The following is a 22,439-nucleotide window of genomic DNA, read 5'->3' as shown; positions in this document are numbered from 1 at the left end:
GAAGTTACAGCCCACCTACAGATTTTTTGGAATTGATAACACTAAGAATCATAATATACATAATAGACAAGTTTACGGTTTGCAGAAGTAATCCAACCGATAGGTGGTTAATAAAACCATTACTTATGGAAGCTTTGGAAACCTCTAAAGTCTAACTTACGGACTCCTTTTTTTGAATACTTTCTTATATTTTCATGTATTATGTTGTAAAAGAAATTATTAATTTTAACGCACTTAATTTTAATCTCAGGGCGATATCTACAAAAAGAAAAAGGTATTGATTTTTACAGTGTGGCCATGTCTTTCAAAACTACTCATTCTTCACAGAGTAAGGCTGTGAAATTTTTAGGGGGCAATGCTGATTTCACTGATTTTCTCCAGCGGTATACAAATCCTGCCAAAGTCAGATCTCACATGACAACTTGGGGCGAATAGCAAGACTTAGATAAACACAGAACGAAATGGCGAGAGAGGAGCTGTGATTGGGATAGGCTGGCACGGTAGTAGGAATGGGGTGTTTGTGCAAGAAAAGGATTGATTCCAGTGAGCAATGAGACTCTAAGGTTGAAAGCAGCAGGGCGCTAGCACTGTACAAGCAGGGAGACTAGGTCCTGAGGCTTTTGCATATGCTTCCTGTGTTAAAAAGAGATGAGGTAGGTGACCAAATGGAGGAAGCACGAAGAGCCAGAGCAGCATAGGATCAACACTGTCAAGCAGACCACGTGGCCAGTGACGGTAAGGGAGGCAGGCAGGAGTCAGAGTTCCAGAAGCAGGAACGAGGAATCACCGAACAGGAGAGGGGGACACCAGGAATAAAAAGTGAAATCAGCTAGAAAAGGGTCCAACCTTTTTTTCTTACTCCAAACTTACCTTATGGAGTACACATCATACTCCCAATAATAATGACTCATAACAGCATGTGTTTCAAGGATGAGAGGAGTGAATGGTGTGTATGCTGTTTAAAAAGCCCCCAATTAAGTCTTTTGCATCTTATCTACCTACCCTCACCTGTAGCTCCACGCCAACCCCTGCAATGCATACAGAATGAGGATTCTTGCTGCAGGAAAGAACCACTGACCCCATAGGCTGGGTAAATAAACTCCATTTGCAAAACAAACTTCAAATTAAACATGTGTATGTTGCATAATAATGAAACATTGGTCATTGAACAACAAACCTTTCATACAGGAAGCCAAAGCCATCTTATCCATTATCCTCTGTGTCATGTTAGTGACTGGGGTATATGCCACCACTAGATCAGAGTCATTAAATTGATCCGCACGTCCCAGGACATGAGGAGGATGCTCAGGGAAATGGACAGCACTGAAGAATTCCGAAAAGATGCAGAGAGACAGCCCCAGAAGCAATGCTACTGTCCACTCCTTCAGTGCACAAAAGAAACATGAGCCAAGTTAAAATGTGGTCCAGAACCGTGAGAAATATTCAAATACATCTGAGGACAGGAAGTACTGACATTGAGCATGGCTTCATTTCACTCTCCATTTTTTCCTTTCCCAATCACTATCCTTTAAAGAAAATACCATTTCAAAAATGTATAACTTTGATATAATGTCAAATATGTTCACTGGTCTTAACCCAATAATAGAGCACCCCTAACAGTAGGGACTGCTATTGACTAGGTGACCTTATTTATGTGATGTAATATAAGTTCACAGCACCACATGATATTCTTGCCATAAATGTTTAAACTGAAGTTAATCACATTTTTAGATCCAACTTTCTGTTTCCCAGAAATGGAGATGATAAAAAAAATGAGTTAAATGACGGCATGAATTACAATCGGCTAAATATAGAACATGGATATTCGACAAGATAACTGCTTCATCAACATAAAAACTAAAACAATAGAATTGAATTGCTTCAAGAGCTCTTGTAGAGAATGAAAAAAAATGATGTACTCTGCTAGCTCCCACTGAAACATTACTCACTATTTTTAAAAAGAATGCAGTCTCTATGTGGCCAAGGCAACCCCAGATATGTCTCATGTTAACATACAGCAAATCTCTTCGTCCTAATGTCAATGTCCTTATACTAGAAACTCAACAGAATGCAAATATATTGACGAGCAGTGATCTGGCTCCATGAAACCATTCTATGTTTACAAAAAGTAGAGCCTTGAAAAAAGACCCTATAAAGTTCCCTAATTTTTGCTCAGATTTCTTTCCAGCACTGCCAATTAATAGAATCTTAACCAAGATGTCCTTAGTAGAGTGTTAATGGCTTATTCATTTTAAAATCTATTTCATTTTGTGTAGCTTATTTTCTTTTTCCCCTAACACCAAAGTTAGCCCAGGATAAATCAGAATGACTCCACAAGATTCAAGTGGATCAATTATTTGGAAAATGGCTAGTTTAACTTAATAAAATGTTACTTTATTTTTCAGGAGCTGTCATGAGACTCCTTCAGTTAATTTCACCCTTTTCCATACATATTATTCTATTCTGCAATATATCTTATTCTGCAACATTTGCAAAATATTATATTGAGAACTCTAAAACAACTAGCCCATAGAATTTGTGAACCTAAAAAAGCAGTAAAAATAGCATAATACTAAGTGATAGATTATCATTCACTAAATATGGAAAAATATATGTTGTGAACCATACCAATAAGCTCTCTCTTTTCAGTCTCCATTTTTTAAGAAAACTCTTGTACAGAAGGGCCTGAGTTTGTTGGAACACACTTCTTTCTTTTTTAATCATTTTGCCTTGTTCACTGAAAGAGAGGGTAAATGTCGTACAACAGTAACTAGGAGAGACAAAGATAAAAAAAAAAAAAAAAAGTCCAGTTACAAAAAACCTTCTGAACACTTTGAAAACATAGTTAAGGATGCACTAATTTAATGCCTAATTTGACATCATAGTAACACATTCAACAGGGTTTTTGTTTTTGTTTTAATAGCATAAAGTATTAATGAGTGTAAAATACCCTGCCAGCTGGTCTATACCCTGCCAGCTGGTCTATCTCTCCGGGCTCTCACCGCTGAGAGAGGTGAGGGTAATGGTATGGAGAGTCTTTCCCCTTTTGTCTCAAAAGTCACTTTTTTCTGCCAAATCTTAATATTACAACAATCTAAAGTAAATCAGTGAATAAGGTGTCAGTAACGTTTAGAACCCCTCAAAAAAACTTTTTCCTTCAGTTTTTTTTTTAAAAAATAACAAGAATAAAACCATCTCAATTTTTTTGGTAAATAAGAGATATGCCCACAAGCAATCTGTACTTTGAATGGCTTGCTTTAATATGTTTATTTAATATCTAGGTAACCAGCAAGTAAAGGAAAGTAGAATAACATTATAGTCATTCTTAGAATCTCAAAGAGCTAATTTTTCTTCTTTAAATTCATGGTCCCTTTTTATGAAGTAAGATATATACAGATGAAAACCAAAACCTTGTTAGCTAGTATGACTACATTAATTGATTCGTAGAATTCAAAAAAGTATACATCTGACCAAAAAAAATAATGTTTATAGACATTTCTGAATCTATCTTCCATTTTGCTATCACATTAAAATAAAAAATAAACTGAGTTTAAAAAAATAAATCACTCATGAGGTTTATAGTATGAAATATAATAATTTAGAAATATCAGAATATAATAATTTGACAATGTCAATCAAGATGCTTGGCATTGGCTATATACTTTATGCCTTAATTACTTCCATGCAAAGCAAAATGTAAAAGCAAACTTCACTTACTGTCAGGAAAAGAGGAGGAAATTAGAAGCACCTTCGATTCACTGGTCTCTTTTTGTCCAGGAGAACAGATAAGAATCCTTCAAGGACTCTTCTACAAATGTTTGTCTCTCTTAAAATTGTTTTTATTCAGTTTGGCTTCTGAAAACAGGCCATAGTCTCTGTGTAAAAAGACTGCCACACATTCTCTGCTTGACAGTTTTTTTTTTTTCCTGTGCCTTTCTTCTTCTCCAGTTACTCTGAAGGGAGTGTGGAGTTATAGATGGTTGGCTAAGTGTGTCACATGATATTTGTTTATTGCTCTATCTTTCTGGCATACTCAAAAAGTGATCCAATTCAAAAAGAAGAAAAAAACTCACAGTCCTGGAGAAGTCTATATTAGCTTTTAATGATTAAAAATTTGAGAGACAGGCCAAAATAGAGCAGATTATAAAGAAAGGAAGTTGACAGATAGAGGGAAAATGAGGATCAATCATCTCAGAAATCAGAATAATTAGATGCTTCATCCAAGGCTTAACTGCACTTCCATTAAATGGCTCCTTGCACTGATTGACTCCTATGTGCTAAAAAGTATGCTAAGAGTTTAAAGTGAATGATCTCATTTAATACTCAAAGCAAGTCTATGAAGCTGGCACAGTATTTACATGCATTTTATAGATTTGAAATGTGAGAGTAAAGGTGTAGTTATCTGCAGATGCTCAAATAAAGGCAAAGCCAACATGTGAGGCCAGAACAGTACCTGGACTCTAAGCCCCCTCACTATTCACCACCCCTATGAAAATTATGCTGATCAGAACAGTGATATGTAATATCCATTTTAATAGTTTAGACTAGATGGGCAAAATTTTTTTCAGCTACAAATAAATTGGACATTCTCAGAATTGTAAATAACCTCTGTTTATCAACCTTGAAAATGTCAATACATGATTTTTACAGTGAAACATTTCTTGAGATGAATACACAGGTTAATAACCATTCATGAAAATGAAAGACAAAGAAAGGGTGAAGCATTCTGAGACTGTTCAAATGATTGCAGTTTTCACTAAGAACATGGAAATAAACATTTCCTCTGACTTTAACTGAATCCCTTCCTTTGTTGTTAGTCACATTTCTCTTATTCTGCCAGGTTTTACGAGAGCTAAGTCCATGAACTAGAAAACACCAGATACTAACTTGGTTCCAATCCCAGACTTTAATGATAATATTTATTTTAATAGGTGAGGAAAAAAACCAACTAAGATCATAATATACACATACACTTTCTTAGTAACCAAATTTAAAAAATTATTTCCATAATTTTAGGGATTTTAATCTTCAATACGGTACATGAAGCTGTTATAGGGTTACGAGTGTAAGACCTACATTTTAAACCTGTATGCCTTGGACAGGTGACATAAAATCCCTAGGCCTCTGTTCCACATTCATAACAGAGGTTGGACCTTCTGTGTTCCACAAACTTGTGCTGTTCTGCTACAGGGTCACAATGCGGAAGTCCTCCGAACTTGGATTTATGGGGGGCCGTGCAATATAATGCCAACCCAGCCCTCTTCATCACACTTTTTATAGATCTCTTTTAATTCTTCCTTGGTCTCTTAGGTCCTTAACCCTGCTTCTTCACTTTTGCTTTCAGCCGACAAATGTACTTGTTTTATTGAAAAATCAGAGACTGTTTGGCGGCAACTTCCCTCCATGCCTCCAGTTAGTGCTAACTGCCCAGGGGAAACTCAGTCAATCCTTTCCAAACTCAACCCCACTGAACGATCTCTCAATCCAGTGTCATGACCTACTCTAAAACCTGGCTCATCTTCTCACATCCACTGCCCAGACTCCCATGGTATTAGTTTCTCATGGCTCTTGTAACAAGGGAGCGCAAACTGGGTGTGTTAGAAGAACAGAAATTCATTCCCTCACAGTTCCAAGGGCTAGAAGTCCAAAATCAAGGTGTCAACAGGGCCGTGCTTCCTCCTAGCTTCTGGTGGTTGCCAGCCATCCTTCCCATTCCTTGACTGGCTGCTGTATAACTCCTCTGCCTCCCTCATCACACAGCATTCCCTCTGCGTGTGTCTGTTTCTACCCCTCTTCTTACAAGGACACCAGTCATCCTGGTTTCAGGGCTCACCCTACTGCAGTAGGATCTTATCTTAACTTCCATAATAATCTATAAAGGCCCTGTTTCCAAGTAAGGTCACATTCACAGGTGCTAGGAGTTGGGACTTCGACACATCTTTCTGAGGGATACAATTTAAGCCACATCAACCACACACACAGTTCACAGTCAGCACCTCAGTGTTCACATCCAATGGCTATTCAGTTTTCCTTATCCTTGCATCCAGTCCAAGGAAATCAAGCTCTCAAAACCTGCCAACGACTGACATTTGATATCAACATTTCGGTAGCTCTCATTTTTTTTAAAGCCTCTCTAGAAACTCAATGATATAATTTACTATTTTCTCTTGTGACTTCTCTGCTTCTAAAAGTCCTCATTTTAGGTCCCTTGGCACTTTTTATTTGAAATTATAACCTTTCTATTAAAAAATACATCCATTCTCTCAGTTTCATTTCAGATCTTTTTCTATCTATGCCCTCTATTAAGTCTTTCTATTGAGAATCCATCTATTCATTTTCAACATGTCTAATCTCAAGTTTATAATTTATCTTCCTAATATACTTAGTTTACTTGATCTTCTCTTTTCTCTCAAGAGACACTGGCTCAAAATTTTAGTATTTGTTGCTGTTATTGTTTAATCTCTCCCCTTCAAAATTAATATCAACTTAATTACCAAGCTCTATTGGCTTTTAGGGCTTATAAATCTCCAGAGAGAACATGATTTTTATTTGTCTTATTTGATTAGTTCTTTTCCTGAACTGTAGGCCTGGATGGAAAGAACTAGTTCTCTTCTCACATTCATTTTTACACTAAAAAGCTACCTTCTTGAATCTTCTGTTGTAGGTTCATCAGTTTTAAGGTCTTTAGATAATCATTTTGTATCCCAGGTTTATTTTTTACATAAAGAAAAATAATTCAAATTCATTTAGAAAAGTAACTGTATGTTTAATTTTCTTTCTCTCTTGTTCCCTGGTATGGATCATATAATTTGTGTTATTATTGACCTTTCAAAAGAACAGTTTTAGCTTTAATAATTGAATCTATTATTTTATCTTCACTCAGTAATTTTTGCTATTTTTATGATCTCCTCTACTTTCATTTTTATTATGAAATATCTCAAACCTATAGATAAAGAGAGGAATGTAACCAAATTTCGTGTTATCCAAACTTTTAAAAAGGTTAACATTTTGCCACATTTCTTGAGTTAAAGGAAAAAAAAATTACATATGTTTAAAGTGACCTTTGTAAGCCCTCCTCAGTCTTAGACCTATTCCTCCATACCAGATCATCTTGTCCTACTGGTTTTTCTTTATTAGTTATATAGGAAATCCTAAACAGAATATAGCATTTTTAGTTTTAAATTACAAAAATGGTATAATACTTTATATTTCATTCAGCAATTTGTCTTTTTCACCTGATATTTTACTTATATTTTATATACCCATGTTGATGCACGTCGATGTTGTTAATGTTTTAACTTTCTAAAAAGTGAAGGAAATAGATTTTATTTAGAACTTACCTAGAGCTGGTTACTGAGGCTGTGCAGTTTTTCATTCTCATAAACGGCTGTCGTCATATCCCACACCTGCCTCCCTCTGCGTCTGTGTGAGAACTTCTTTATGGTGGTGGTGAAGAGTGCAGAGAGCACACCCCACAGTGTGCAGTAATGTTAAGTAACTTCTGTTTACATTTATTTTTCACCAAAAGTATTACAACTTATCTAATACATGGATCGAAATGATGCTATAATTCAGTACACCTATAAATTGAAACTCTCATGGAGATTACACAGAATATTTGAGATATAAGTGAAAGCGCTACAATGCTGAGGCATTGATGGTGGGACATCTATCTAGTCATGTGTCAGCATTTAACCATCTTAGGTTGGGTTGTTATGTAGATTTATACGTTATACTATCTCAATCTACCCTCAGCATGACTTAAAAGGATTTCTGCAAAAGGGTGGGTATTGGCAATTATTCTAGTAATGCACATAGACATTTCTTTGTCCTGAGGCATTTACAGCCTCAGCTTTATTAAGTTGTCAACTGTTCAAAAGTTTTTAAATCTAGATTTTAACAGACATCATATGAAAGTTCCCATTTCCCTAACTCCTTGCAAACACTTTCCACTATAAGAATTATCCAAATTTTGAAAATTGTATATGAAATAATTGTTGGTTCACAAACTCCTGAGTTTTGCGGATGAAATCTTAAAGTGGACTTGGTACGTGGAGGGTGAAGAGGACTGAAGGAAGAAGCAGACCACTGAGGACTGGATGGTGGCAGCTTGGAGAAACAAGGTAAGTTACTTACGAGGCTAGTCCTGGGTGATCTCAAGACGAGTAGATCTCTGCGCCCACCAGTTTATGTAGAGGCCTCAACTGGGTTGTCACGATACCGTCCAGATTGTCTCAATGACACATTGCTCTCTCGAGGCTGCGTCTTTGACAATGGCTCCCACTGTGGGAATGGTGGGTGACTCTACCTTCCAAGGACAGGTCCAGCTCAGGGGGTCGACCAGCAGTCACATCCTCTTGATGACTTCCTCCAACAATATCTGATTTTTGCATCTATTAAGAGAATCTGCTTCTGCAGCACACTGAATTTTCCTTCCTCTAATATGATGAAGCTGTTTGTTTGGGTCACTTTTATGACCTTCAATAAAACATATATTTTATTGCTTCTCAGCCTTTTGGCTAAGATCAAGTGTAAACATATGTTTTACCCAAAAAGTCTTCCATATCTTTTGCAGGAGTTATTGCTACATAGTGTGGAGTTTCCATTACTAACTTAATAGGTTCTGTTTTTTAACATATTTTTTAATTAACTATTGCTTGTATACAGCAGCAGTATTAATTTTGCATATGAATTTGAACTTTGCTAAACTCTCTATTCTAATTATAATTTTAAAAATTTTCTAAACAAATGTTTATCTACAAATAGTGATAGTTTATGATTTCTGTTTTCTAACAATTCTTACTACTCTCTGAAGTTGAAGTCCTAGGATTAAACCTAACTTGCTCCTGATGTAGTTCAACTCTGTTCTTCTTTATAGCATCCTGTTTCTTTTCACGGTGGTGCATTAATTACATCTTTTTTTAGTTAGGATTTCTTTATACAGTTTCCCTTTCCTCTAAATTGCCTTTTTTTTCTGTTTGTTTTGGTCATTTATTTTAAAAGCACACAGCTAAATTATGCTCAGATTCCTAACCTACAGAAACAGAGTTGGTTAAAGTTGCTAAGTTTGGGGGTGATTTATTATGCAGCAATAGATACCTAATACATTCATCTATTTCTCTGTTATCTCTCGATATACTATAAGCCTTTTACAGTCAAGACTCTGTATTGTCTACCTTACCTAATATTTGGCCCATTGCAGGAATTTAAAAACAAAAGAAAATGTTAAATTTAATCACTGACTGACTTACAACTAACTGTGTAACTGAAGTTCAGTCTAATCTGGGGGCAGTTCACTCAGACCATGCTCACTTTCCCAACACACACTCATGCACCTCAGAATGTAAAACTTCCAGCCACACTAAAACCATCTTCTAAATCAGGACTCTGCGCATTTGTCTTTTCTAATTTAAACGACTGCATAGCTTTAGAATGGAAATCAGGTAGGATCAAAGTCTGTACCCAAGGAAACATTTCCTTCCTTAGGCCTTTCACGACTTTTGTCTGGACCTCCGGTCTTTAGATAATCATTTTGTATCCCAGGTTTATTTTTTACATAAAGAAAAATAATTCAAATTCATTTAGAAAAGTAACTGTATGTTTAATTTTCTTTCTCTCTTGTTCCCTGGTATGGATCATATAATTTGTGTTATTATTGACCTTTCAAAAGAACAGTTTTAGCTTTAATAATTGAATCTATTATTTTATCTTCACTCAGTAATTTTTGCTATTTTTATGATCTCCTCTACTTTCATTTTTATTATGAAATATCTCAAACCTATAGATAAAGAGAGGAATGTAACCAAATTTCGTGTTATCCAAACTTTTAAAAAGGTTAACATTTTGCCACATTTCTTGAGTTAAAGGAAAAAAAAATTACATATGTTTAAAGTGACCTTTGTAAGCCCTCCTCAGTCTTAGACCTATTCCTCCATACCAGATCATCTTGTCCTACTGGTTTTTCTTTATTAGTTATATAGGAAATCCTAAACAGAATATAGCATTTTTAGTTTTAAATTACAAAAATGGTATAATACTTTATATTTCATTCAGCAATTTGTCTTTTTCACCTGATATTTTACTTATATTTTATATACCCATGTTGATGCACGTCGATGTTGTTAATGTTTTAACTTTCTAAAAAGTGAAGGAAATAGATTTTATTTAGAACTTACCTAGTGCTGGTTACTGAGGCTGTGCAGTTTTTCATTCTCATAAACGGCTGTCGTCATATCCCACACCTGCCTCCCTCTGCGTCTGTGTGAGAACTTCTTTATGGTGGTGGTGAAGAGTGCAGAGAGCACACCCCACAGTGTGCAGTAATGTTAAGTAACTTCTGTTTACATTTATTTTTCACCAAAAGTATTACAACTTATCTAATACATGGATCGAAATGATGCTATAATTCAGTACACCTATAAATTGAAACTCTCATGGAGATTACACAGAATATTTGAGATATAAGTGAAAGCGCTACAATGCTGAGGCATTGATGGTGGGACATCTATCTAGTCATGTGTCAGCATTTAACCATCTTAGGTTGGGTTGTTATGTAGATTTATACGTTATACTATCTCAATCTACCCTCAGCATGACTTAAAAGGATTTCTGCAAAAGGGTGGGTATTGGCAATTATTCTAGTAATGCACATAGACATTTCTTTGTCCTGAGGCATTTACAGCCTCAGCTTTATTAAGTTGTCAACTGTTCAAAAGTTTTTAAATCTAGATTTTAACAGACATCATATGAAAGTTCCCATTTCCCTAACTCCTTGCAAACACTTTCCACTATAAGAATTATCCAAATTTTGAAAATTGTATATGAAATAATTGTTGGTTCACAAACTCCTGAGTTTTGCGGATGAAATCTTAAAGTGGACTTGGTACGTGGAGGGTGAAGAGGACTGAAGGAAGAAGCAGACCACTGAGGACTGGATGGTGGCAGCTTGGAGAAACAAGGTAAGTTACTTACGAGGCTAGTCCTGGGTGATCTCAAGACGAGTAGATCTCTGCGCCCACCAGTTTATGTAGAGGCCTCAACTGGGTTGTCACGATACCGTCCAGATTGTCTCAATGACACATTGCTCTCTCGAGGCTGCGTCTTTGACAATGGCTCCCACTGTGGGAATGGTGGGTGACTCTACCTTCCAAGGACAGGTCCAGCTCAGGGGGTCGACCAGCAGTCACATCCTCTTGATGACTTCCTCCAACAATATCTGATTTTTGCATCTATTAAGAGAATCTGCTTCTGCAGCACACTGAATTTTCCTTCCTCTAATATGATGAAGCTGTTTGTTTGGGTCACTTTTATGACCTTCAATAAAACATATATTTTATTGCTTCTCAGCCTTTTGGCTAAGATCAAGTGTAAACATATGTTTTACCCAAAAAGTCTTCCATATCTTTTGCAGGAGTTATTGCTACATAGTGTGGAGTTTCCATTACTAACTTAATAGGTTCTGTTTTTTAACATATTTTTTAATTAACTATTGCTTGTATACAGCAGCAGTATTAATTTTGCATATGAATTTGAACTTTGCTAAACTCTCTATTCTAATTATAATTTTAAAAATTTTCTAAACAAATGTTTATCTACAAATAGTGATAGTTTATGATTTCTGTTTTCTAACAATTCTTACTACTCTCTGAAGTTGAAGTCCTAGGATTAAACCTAACTTGCTCCTGATGTAGTTCAACTCTGTTCTTCTTTATAGCATCCTGTTTCTTTTCACGGTGGTGCATTAATTACATCTTTTTTTAGTTAGGATTTCTTTATACAGTTTCCCTTTCCTCTAAATTGCCTTTTTTTTCTGTTTGTTTTGGTCATTTATTTTAAAAGCACACAGCTAAATTATGCTCAGATTCCTAATCTACAGAAACAGAGTTGGTTAAAGTTGCTAAGTTTGGGGGTGATTTATTATGCAGCAATAGATACCTAATACATTCATCTATTTCTCTGTTATCTCTCGATATACTATAAGCCTTTTACAGTCAAGACTCTGTATTGTCTACCTTACCTAATATTTGGCCCATTGCAGGAATTTAAAAACAAAAGAAAATGTTAAATTTAATCACTGACTGACTTACAACTAACTGTGTAACTGAAGTTCAGTCTAATCTGGGGGCAGTTCACTCAGACCATGCTCACTTTCCCAACACACACTCATGCACCTCAGAATGTAAAACTTCCAGCCACACTAAAACCATCTTCTAAATCAGGACTCTGCGCATTTGTCTTTTCTAATTTAAACGACTGCATAGCTTTAGAATGGAAATCAGGTAGGATCAAAGTCTGTACCCAAGGAAACATTTCCTTCCTTAGGCCTTTCACGACTTTTGTCTGGACCTCCCAGGTTGCACTTTCTTCATGATCTTTTCAAAGCAAGAGATTCAGATACACATTTAAGTTTGAGAATCACTGTTTAGCTAATGCCAGTTCTCATTCTGTAACTGACCACTTTTGACATTCTCTTCAGTTGACTTGGCAGAAAGACAATCATGGAACGTGGGCTTCCAGCCACCTTTGGTCATACACACCTACACGTGTGTGTGGAGATGTGAACACCCCCAGAGAGGTCTACCTATTATACATACTGCTCTCACCTAGTGAATTCAGTATTTTACAAGTGCCATGGGACAGAAGCCAGATCCCACAAAAAGGCTAAGCAGCCCTCTATGCAAGGGAGAGAGGAAGAGTACAAGCTGGTAGAGTCACTCTGCCTGGGTTCAAATCCTAGCTCGCTATGGTTGTATCTTTACTAACAATGATACCCAACGCCTTTCCCGAAGGTTTTAACATCTCTGTCCATCGCCCTCCCAATTCTTCCAATTATCAACAAAATTTCCTTTCAGGATAAAAGATGAGCACAGAGGATTCCCTGCCTACCTTCTGGAGAGTACCTGAAAATTTTCAGATTTCGTGGCTCCTTCAAAGAACCAAAGGAGGGATTTAAAATTGGTGTTTGAAAATGGAGTCTCCTGTCCCTTTTAACCTCTGGCTAGTCTGCCTTCCTCCATTTGTTGAATGGCTTGGACTGTCTTCTGGTTCACCACTCATTTCTTGTTTTTGGTTCTGACATCCTGAACCCTGTTGCCTCCTCACTGTTTCTCAAATGCACCAGCACAAAGACGAACCCCTGGCTGAGCAGAGTTCAGTCTCGGGCTTCCCAGGCTGCCCTGTCAGGTCCAACTTGGGCTCTCCTTGGGCCACCTCTCCTGCAACTTTACCCCACCCCTTCTGGTACTCAGTGCAGCTACAGCACAGCTCACTGCTACCACCTGCTGGTCACAGGGTTTCACGCTTTGCCCCATCTCCCCTGGGGCATCTGGAGTGTGTACCACGCTGACAGAATGAGAAGCTGTGTGTCTCATGGTCACTGAGGTGAGAAGGAAGAGGAGGACTGGACCTTAGTTATAAAGTTTGAAATTAAATGATTTGAATAAAAGAGTTCGGTAAACTGTGTTTACTTGTAACTATGTATGGTGATGGATGTTAACTAAAGTTACTGTGATCACTTCACAATACATAGAAATATTGAATCATTATGTTGTACACCTGAAACTAATGTTAATAAAATCTCAATATAAAAATTGAAAAAGTATATATATTCATAAGATGAATGCTGTCATTAAGTTTATTAGAAGGTGTGAAACACCCTCAGTGGAAATAAGATTGGAAATAAGATAAGGAAGTCCAGCCACAGACCAGACTGTCCCCGAAGCTGTAAAATATGGATAATTTATAAAAACGGGAAATTACTGAGTTTTTTGTTATTGTTTTTATTTTACCTCATAGTAATAGTCAAGTTCCATGACTGTATTTCTTTGGAAACATACTGCATCATTTCTCGGCCTTTTGGCTAAGATTGCGTGTGGACATATATTGTATAATTTCTTCAGAAAACAAATAAAAAATGTTTTAATTACAACAAATTGTAAATTGTTATTCTAAGTTCTTTTGACTTTAAATTGGACCAATGACCAAGAAACTTCCAGTAGCTTTCTATACAATTCAGTTCTCAATTTTCTCTGTGGTCTGTTGGACATGCTTTGAAGTCAACTGCATGGGAACACCCATGAGGGCCAAGATAAGACCCTGGGTTTGTATCTTACAGTAACAATATATATGATCATCATTTTAATGGCTGTAAGTCAAAAAGTGCCATTAGGATTCTTTTTAAGGTTCTGACCTTGAACTTTAAAATGTAAGCAAAGCTATACAGAGGTGCAGATGTGCCATACTGTCTTTTTAGATGGTTATGTTCATCTCAGGCTCTTATTTCTAATATTCATAATGTAGGCTTGTAATTAGTGATGGCTCCCCAGAAATGAACAGTCCCAAATTTGACCTCATTAAGAAATGCCTTAAGAATAGCAGAAAAATAATTTGACATGTAAGGAGAGAGTTCACAAAATAATCAAAAGAGAATCCAAGATTAACTCAAAATGGCGCTAAAAGTAGAGAAACCTTCAAATATGCACACAGAGACCTTCAGAATGTTTGCAGATAAGTCTATCAAATTCTAATAACAAATGTTTATTTTAAAAATTAGAATTTAAAAGATGTGTCTCCACTACCTCAGTCTGAGTGCACCAGGACCTGGAACCCACCTCCCTTGAGCACAGAGTATGAAGCATTACCTGTGTATAGAAAAAAACACAGAAAAAGTGTTAAAGGTAACTTTCCCACTGAAACCTTCGGGTAAATTGATCTGAATCTATTTTCAACCCAAATCTATGTATTAAATCAGTGTTCTCATAAAGAGAGATTTTGCCCCTCTCCTCCCACTCCCCAGGGAGGAGGGCATTTGAAGATGTGGAGATATTTTTGATTGTGCTACTGGCATCTAGTGGGATTGTGCTACTGGCATCTAGTGGGAAGAGGCCAAGCATACTGGTAAACATGCTATAATATATAGGACAGCCCCACCCCCAACAAAGAATCTAACCCAAAATGTCAATGGTCCCAAAGTTAAGATACTCTGCATTGAACAATCACAAATCATCTTTGTGCAAAACTGATTTTGTAAGGCAAAATGCAATATACTTTGGATAGCAAAGGGAAGACGAAAAAAGGTTATTCTCCAGTAGACTATTATTTGCGTTTTGAAACGTCCCCTCTACAACACAATGTCTTACCAATACCTCCAATATATTAGCAACTGCTTGCTCATCCAATCCATGTCAAAAGAGTAGACCAGTGTCATGTTCCATGGGATGTCACCTGATCCAAGTCTCCTTGGAATACATTCGGGGTAGAACCCTAATCGTAAGGCAAGATGGAAATGTATGCTTTTATCCATTCCAGATTTATGCAGAATGTTTGATTCTCTTTCTGATTGAAATGGAAAAGAAGGCCCTTGCCAAATCAGTGGTTGCAAACCATGACCGAAGATGTTCTTAATCTGCCCTTGCAAAAACAGCCAAGATGCTCAACAGAGCTACTAGTTAGCTGAGTTTGCAGTAGATTAATGGCATCCTCAAGAATCTATCTGATCTTTACAAGGGAAAGATTAGTGTATTAAAATGTAAATATGAAGACCACACCCACCTGCATCTTTAATTTTCTCCATTCTCTCTCCAGTGTTTCGATTTCCTATCTTGGCTGAGAGAAGGGCAGTTTTAGAGACTCCCATTTGGACTTCCACCACTGTACTAGTTTGAAGTGTCCCCTGATCCCTCAAAACTCATATCCTTTCTGAAACGTCGAAATATGACTTTATTTAGAAATAGGGTCTTTGCAGGTGTAATTAATTAAGACAAGGTCATACTGAAGTAGGTTGGGCCCTAAATCTGAAAATGACAGTGTCCTCAGAAGAGACATCAAGATTCACAAGAAAGGTGGCCATGAGACAAAGTCGGAGTTAAGCAGCTACAAGCTAGGCGATTCCAACGATTTCTGGAAACTACCAGAAGCTAGGAAAGAAGCGTGAAACTGATTCTCTCTCTGAGCTCCCAAGAAGGAACAAACGCTGCCAACACCTCGATTTCGGCTTTCTGGCCTCCAACTCTGAGAGAATAAATTCCTGTTGCTTTAAGCTACACAATTTGTGGCACTTCATTACGGCAGCCCTGGGAAATCAAGACACTCACTATAATAGTTCTTATCCCACAAGCCAAGGAAACTGTGTGGGATCAGGACAGCTTCCAGGTACGTCATGTCCATTCCCATCATGTCCAGGGGCTGGAGACGGGAAGATCAGATGGGTCGACAGACAAGCAGACTCACTGTGAACAGGAGGATCTAGGCCAGGATTTATTGCCTGGCCCTCAAATGCCTGCACTGTGACAGAGGGACCATGATGATGCTTTGGGTCTCTGGGTCTCAGTATCAACTTTTTACCATATCCAATATACCTTGAAATATTTGGGACATTCTTTTTCCAGTGTACAGTCACTGGAGTTAATGGCCATAACTGCCTACCACTTGTATCCCTTTGGAGGTCTGGGAGGACAGATACCCTGTACAGTTCCCAGGATGTTGCCATCTGTGACCCCATGCTGTAATAACTGCTTACCGTCACCTCCTAGGCAAGTCAGCACTAACTTCAGAAAGATGTTGGTGTGCCCCTAACTAGTACCTTCCTCGTTGCTTTGAGTTTGACCTCCTCTTGTGTTTTATGGTCTCGTATAGCACACCTCCTCAAGCATGCTTGATTCTGTAAGTCTTTTCACCCCTTCTTCCATTATGCTACAAACACTACCCTTGTACTTGCCCTTTGTATAGACGTTCCCTGTCTATAATGCTTTTTCACCAGCTCACCTTTTTCTCAGCATGTTACCAATCTCAGTGTGGTCTCAACAGCAATAGCTACTCCAGCTCCAATACTCCTTACCTATCTTTTTCACCATCTAACACTATATATTTAGTAGTTTGTCTCACTCTACTATAATAAAAGTTCAGTGAGGGTAAAGATTTTTGCTTCTTATCTAATAGGTATGTAATAAAATATTTGTGAATACATGAATAAGGGATGTAATTTTGCTTAAACCTTAAAGATTCTGGACACTGTCAGGGATGGTCCTCAGGAACTACCTGCTGTCCTAATTTGGGGGAGGTAGAGTCTAAAGCAAGCATACTTAGCAGTTACAGTGGCCCTTGTTTTTTCTTTCACCAAACAGAAGCTGTATTCGCCTATATTTGAAGACTAGAACTTGCATTTTTCACTTTGTAAGATTTATTCTTAAGAGAGCCAGAAGAACAAAATGACTTTTTACTTTTTCACTTCAAAATTTTTGAATTATAACACATGTATTACCTATTTATTAAAAAAAAGTACAGCAAAAAGATAGTATCTCGAAAAATTAAGAAATATTATGACATTAGAATTTAGTTTATCAATTTGTAAAGGCTGACCAAGAATAATTTTGATCTCATTCAATCACAAACTTGATTGTAATCAACAGAAAACAAATATCAACTTCGTAATAATTACACAATAATATCAGTAGAATAATTGGCCAAAAAAATTATTAGCCACTACATAAATAAGACAATCAACATTCAGTATCTTTTCCTACAACTATGTGACAAAAACATTATATTAATAAATAAGAATTGGAAAAGGTGATCAGAAACAATGCTATCATGTTTTAGTAAAATTATTATAGTGTTATGGTTACTGATACATATAAGAATTACAAAACAAAAAGAGAAATAAAATTGTGACCGAAGTGAGAGATCCATTTAGCTAGTCTTTAATTAAGAAGGTCACAACACAGAATTTGGAAAATCCTATTATCAGAAATTTAGATAAAATTTACAATAAAACTTAAGTAAAAAGAAAAATACTGGGTTGTAAAAATCTCAAACTTAGTTAAGTCCCAGCTGAAAGCTCAAAAGGTCAAAAGCTTGAACATAGAAGGTCCACCTAAATAGCTGCCAGTTTACTCTCTGAAGGCAGATCCAGATTTTGTTTATATTAGCATTTAGTTACTTCAAAGGTAGCCCTTGATCAATTCCAATCATTAATTGAGCAACCTAACTAGCACTGTTTCTTAGTCTCATGTCATCAAAGTGTAAACTTTCATAACCTGCGATGGCCATTTTATTGGTAAATGTGTAACCTTGAGAAGGCATATATGTAGAAATGGAAAAAAAAATACTTCAAATTATTGTATTAATACTCTTTGGGCATCCTGTAATTTATGCAATTTATGTGGTAGCAAGTCTCTACTCATGTAGTTTTCTATATGTTGTCTATTTTTAAGATGCTTGAAATTATTAAAAAGTTAATTCACTTAATTTAAAAAGATGATTAATTAGATTTCCAAGAGTTACTTAGATGCTTGGGAAGAATTTGTTCATTGAATTTAAAATCTCTTTTTTAAATTTATTTTTCAATTACAGTTGACATACTAGTTTCAGGTATCCAGCATGGTGGTCAGACATTTATCTACTTCATTAAGTGATCACCCGATAAATCTAGTACCTATCTGACGCTATACACAGTTATTGACTAAGTGTTTGAGAGAATCAAATTTATTCGAAAATTCTAAGAAAACTGATTAATATGTAAGTAGTGTTAAATATTTGGGTATGTAATTAATAATAAGCATTTTATTATTTTAACAGATTAATGACTGCCTTATATTTTCACAAAATAGATGAGGTAAAAAGATCTACAAGAATACCTAGTTTAAGTTTAAAATATAAATGTGAATTAAAATATAAGTAACTGTCCACGTTCCTTCTGTACTTGAACACAAAATTATAGTGCCAGGTTTTTTTCTTCATTTTTAATATGAGCCACTCATTTCATCGATACTAAGTAACAAAAAACTCATTTCAGTACACAAAATGAAAGGGTTGTCTTAAATTTTCAGTTCTTAAAGCTTATTACTGATAATATATTTATTTTTTCTTAAAAGGCAGCATTGAGAATTACTTACATATAACACATTATGAATAAAAAATAAGTAAACTTTTACCTTATAAGAATAGCTGATATAAAAATTATCCACCCGAGAATAAATTCTTTCATTATATGTTACAAGTTCTTTCAGGAAAGAAAATGAAAAATCGATGTTAGCAATATTAAAAATACATTAAGGATAAGTATATCTATTTTTCAAAAATTAACGCCTATATATGTGTTACATGAAAATACTGTATGGTGTTTCATCAAATTCAGAGTACAATCAAAATAAAATATTGCGTAACATAATAAAAACAATGACAACACTCACCCTAAGTAAAATTAATTGTGTTCCAATACTAGTGTTAGTACCACTAGCAAAGCATTTGTCGCAGTACATTATAGTTAGTTATTTAAGGATGTATCTTTCTCCTACTAGATTAGAAGATCTTACAGGGCCAAAACTGGTAGTCGTCTTTCTATCCAAAGAATACACTGCTTGAAATATAGTCACTAATAAGTCCGCTAAATTAAATTACTCTAAAACATTTTAATGATTAAAATTAAAATATTGGTTTAAGATAGCATGTCTCAATTTTAAAAAGTTTTTAAAGAAAACCTACAGCCTTTTACAAAGAACAAACTGAAAAATAAAAAATTAAGAGCCCACAAAGTGAAATGTAAAGTATACTTATCACGGTTTTAGCTGTTACCGACTGCTTGGTTCCTGAGTGCCGCAGACAGAGGTTTGCCTTATTAGTAGTCATCACAGTCACGCAGTCAAGTCCAGCCTTTACTTTCAAAATTATATCATGGATAGAAAATATACACTAAGTGATGAGTTTTTTCTAATTTTTGCCTAATATATGCATTTACATTTATTTGTATTGCTATATAAAAGTTTTGAGATCAGTAATTTAAGGCATTTTAAAGTAACATATGTTCAAAAACATGAACAGTACACTGTAAATAAAGATAAACTTCATATTTGACTTTCTGTGTCTTCCTCCCACTTCACTTACCCCTTGCTGTCTTAAGGATTAAATTATACTTCTGAATAGGAAAAATTATGTTATTGTGAAAAAGGAACAGAAGATTCCTACAATTAATTTAATTCATGACCAAAATATATTCACTCTAGGTATGTAAAAACTAAAAAGAGTTAATTCAAATGTCTTTTTTAAAAAAAGGTTATAAGAGTACAATAATAGTAAAGTAACTAAATGAACATAATAGATAAGAACATTAGTCTGACTAATCAGCATAATCTCAACTTTCACTTTGCAGGAAAAAAAAAATTACTTTCCATTGATCACATTTTCACAGATGTAAAGTGATGGTGACCAAATCAATGTGCAAAAGAAGGTAATATTCTATATTAGTCATGCTCCGCTTTAAAATTATACACCTTTCTCAGTATGGTTAGGTTCTAAAAAAATCTACTTTTTCAAGTGATTGTCCTAGTAAACTATAGTTTTGTTTTACACTGCGTTTAAGTGTCCAAGGTAATAAATACATAAACACATAACTACAAAAACACATCTCAAAAGAAGGTATTCGTATGACTATTAGACACTAAAAGACAGCTCTTTAAAGTTACACCACCATTTAGCAATGACTTATTCAGAAAATGGAATGTGCTATTTATTAATTTGTCTACAAGGTAAAGATTTTCTTTCAAACGTGTCTGGAATTGTACTCATCATGCAGTACTTAAGTTCAATACTAAAGAATGTAAAAGTGAGATTCTCAGATGAAGAATCCAAAAGCCTCGAATCATGAGGCAAGCGACTGTCAATAAAAAATTAAAAACTAGTGCCAACTCAATCACACAGGGAGAAGTAACTTAGCTGTGGGTTGTAAAATCCAAGAGGAAACTGTAAGTCAGCTCGTTTAGATGAGTTTGAGGACCTCTAAGACAGGAGTGTGCACAGCAGCTACCAAAGCAAGGCGAGGAAGTACCAGCCATATACCTTGCACTACGACTGAGAGAGGAACATTATTTTAAATCAGCTGCCAGGGCCTAAAATCACCGATGTCTTATTACACAGTAGAGCTAAAAGTTAATTAAATTTTGCCTATTTTAAATAGTTAATTTTATTAAAGGGTTTGTCTATTTAAAGAAACTCAGTACTAAATTCTTCTTTTGTTGCTGTATCACACTCCCAAATTATGTGCTTTTGCAAAGTTAATACTTTCATTCATCTGGTTAAAATATATTGTCAATTCTACTATATTTTACCAGTATTTCATACATGGGTCTACAATGAAGTACAGCTTGACCCTTGAACAACATGAGCTTGAACAACACAGGGCTGCTAACGTGATTTTTTTTTTTTCAATAAATACACAGGCGTATTTTCTCATGATTTTCTTAACATTTTTTCTCTAGCTTAATTTATTGTAAGAATACAGTATATAATACATATTAACACATAAAACATGTATTAGTTGACTATTAATGTTATCGCCAAGGTTTCTGGTCAACAGCAGGCTATTAGTAGTTAAGTTTTTGAGGAGTCGGAAGTTATACACAGGTTTCTAATTGATGGTGGTGGAGGTTGGGGCAAGGTTGGTGCCCCTAACCCTCACATTGTTCAAGGGTCAGCTGTATTTTCTGAGATTACATTAACCATAACCTTACTTCAACTGTGACAGAGTGAAATTCTAGTTTCTTATTAAAGAGAATTATATATGTTATATATGTATAAATTTTGCTGTAAGCAAAAGAAATGTACTTCAAATACGTAAGTTATCTATGTCTAAAATCACTTAACATAGCAAGGTCTCGTTTAATTTATTATGATTGATGAGTGCCACCTAGTGGATGTCCCTTCCCGCAAACTTCTATCTGCACTAAGTGAGATTGTCTAATACTTATGCTGTACCTTTTGAGGATGCCAACATTCATTCAAAGTTTCTTCTAGAAATTAAATAAAAGCAAGAAACTTTTGTTTTATATCTCCTTTCTACATACTACTTATATATTTGTTTTTTATTTAGATTGGGACATTACATTCTTATTAACAAGATGGTATAAATGGAAAAATGAAGGTAACTGTTCGAAATAAAATTACTCTATTACTATTTCTTTAAATCATAAATTTAGAAGCACTGTTTTTGAAAAGCAAAAAAGTAAAAATTCAACTTCGCATACAGACTAAAGTTCAATACACTTCAGATACAAACATGCAGTTTCAATTAATTACACGTAAGTTTTATTTAAAGAAAAAAAAAAAGCATACAACCATGGTATTTCAATTAAGGAAGTTAGGAAAATCCCATGCTTTTCATGGGTCTTCAGTTACATCTCAAATAATACACTTTTTAAACCAGTTAAAACAAAGTGAAAAACAAAGAAATTCAGTAAGCAGATTGAGCAACACAAATTCAAAACACTACTCTATCTTCCTGTGTTCTTTTCCACCAAAGGGTGCTGTTTAGAGTTCCACAACTATTATCTTCTTCCTCTTGTTCTTTAGTGAGTTCAACAAAAACCTAAACAGAAGTGAATAAATGAATACAGTACTGTTATCTCAATGCCCTCAATTACCTGATTTTAACTAAATCAGAAACAGTATAT

The 22,439-nt window shown here is 35.5% G+C and overlaps 2 protein-coding genes across 4 annotated transcripts in view; both read right to left on the bottom strand.

The window, feature by feature from the left end:
* Positions 1–3,763, bottom strand: part of ABCA10 (ATP binding cassette subfamily A member 10) — a 49,207-nt gene extending 45,444 nt beyond the window's left edge. The window contains 3 exon segments of the mRNA XM_011370409.2: positions 1,178–1,382; positions 2,629–2,770; positions 3,718–3,763. Coding sequence (XP_011368711.1) covers positions 1,178–1,382; positions 2,629–2,724 — 301 coding nt within the window. The 5' untranslated portion in view covers positions 2,725–2,770; positions 3,718–3,763.
* Positions 3,764–18,827: 15,064 nt separating this feature from the next.
* Positions 18,828–22,439, bottom strand: part of ABCA5 (ATP binding cassette subfamily A member 5) — a 58,333-nt gene continuing 54,721 nt past the window's right edge. For 2 of the 3 annotated variants that reach the window (XM_011370408.2, XM_011370407.2), the window contains exon 40: positions 21,648–22,354. In XM_011370408.2, the coding sequence (XP_011368710.1) occupies positions 22,247–22,354 (108 nt within the window). In that variant the 3' untranslated portion in view covers positions 21,648–22,246. Of the gene's footprint in view, positions 22,355–22,439 lie in introns of all 3 variants that reach the window. The other variant, XM_023536742.1, reaches the window with a different exon arrangement.

Source organism: Pteropus vampyrus, unplaced genomic scaffold (genome assembly GCF_000151845.1).
Source record: "Pteropus vampyrus isolate Shadow unplaced genomic scaffold, Pvam_2.0 Scaffold169, whole genome shotgun sequence".
NCBI lineage: Eukaryota > Metazoa > Chordata > Mammalia > Chiroptera > Pteropodidae > Pteropus > Pteropus vampyrus.
Note: the sequence above shows the minus strand (reverse complement) of the source record. Positions and strands in the feature narration are given on the sequence as shown.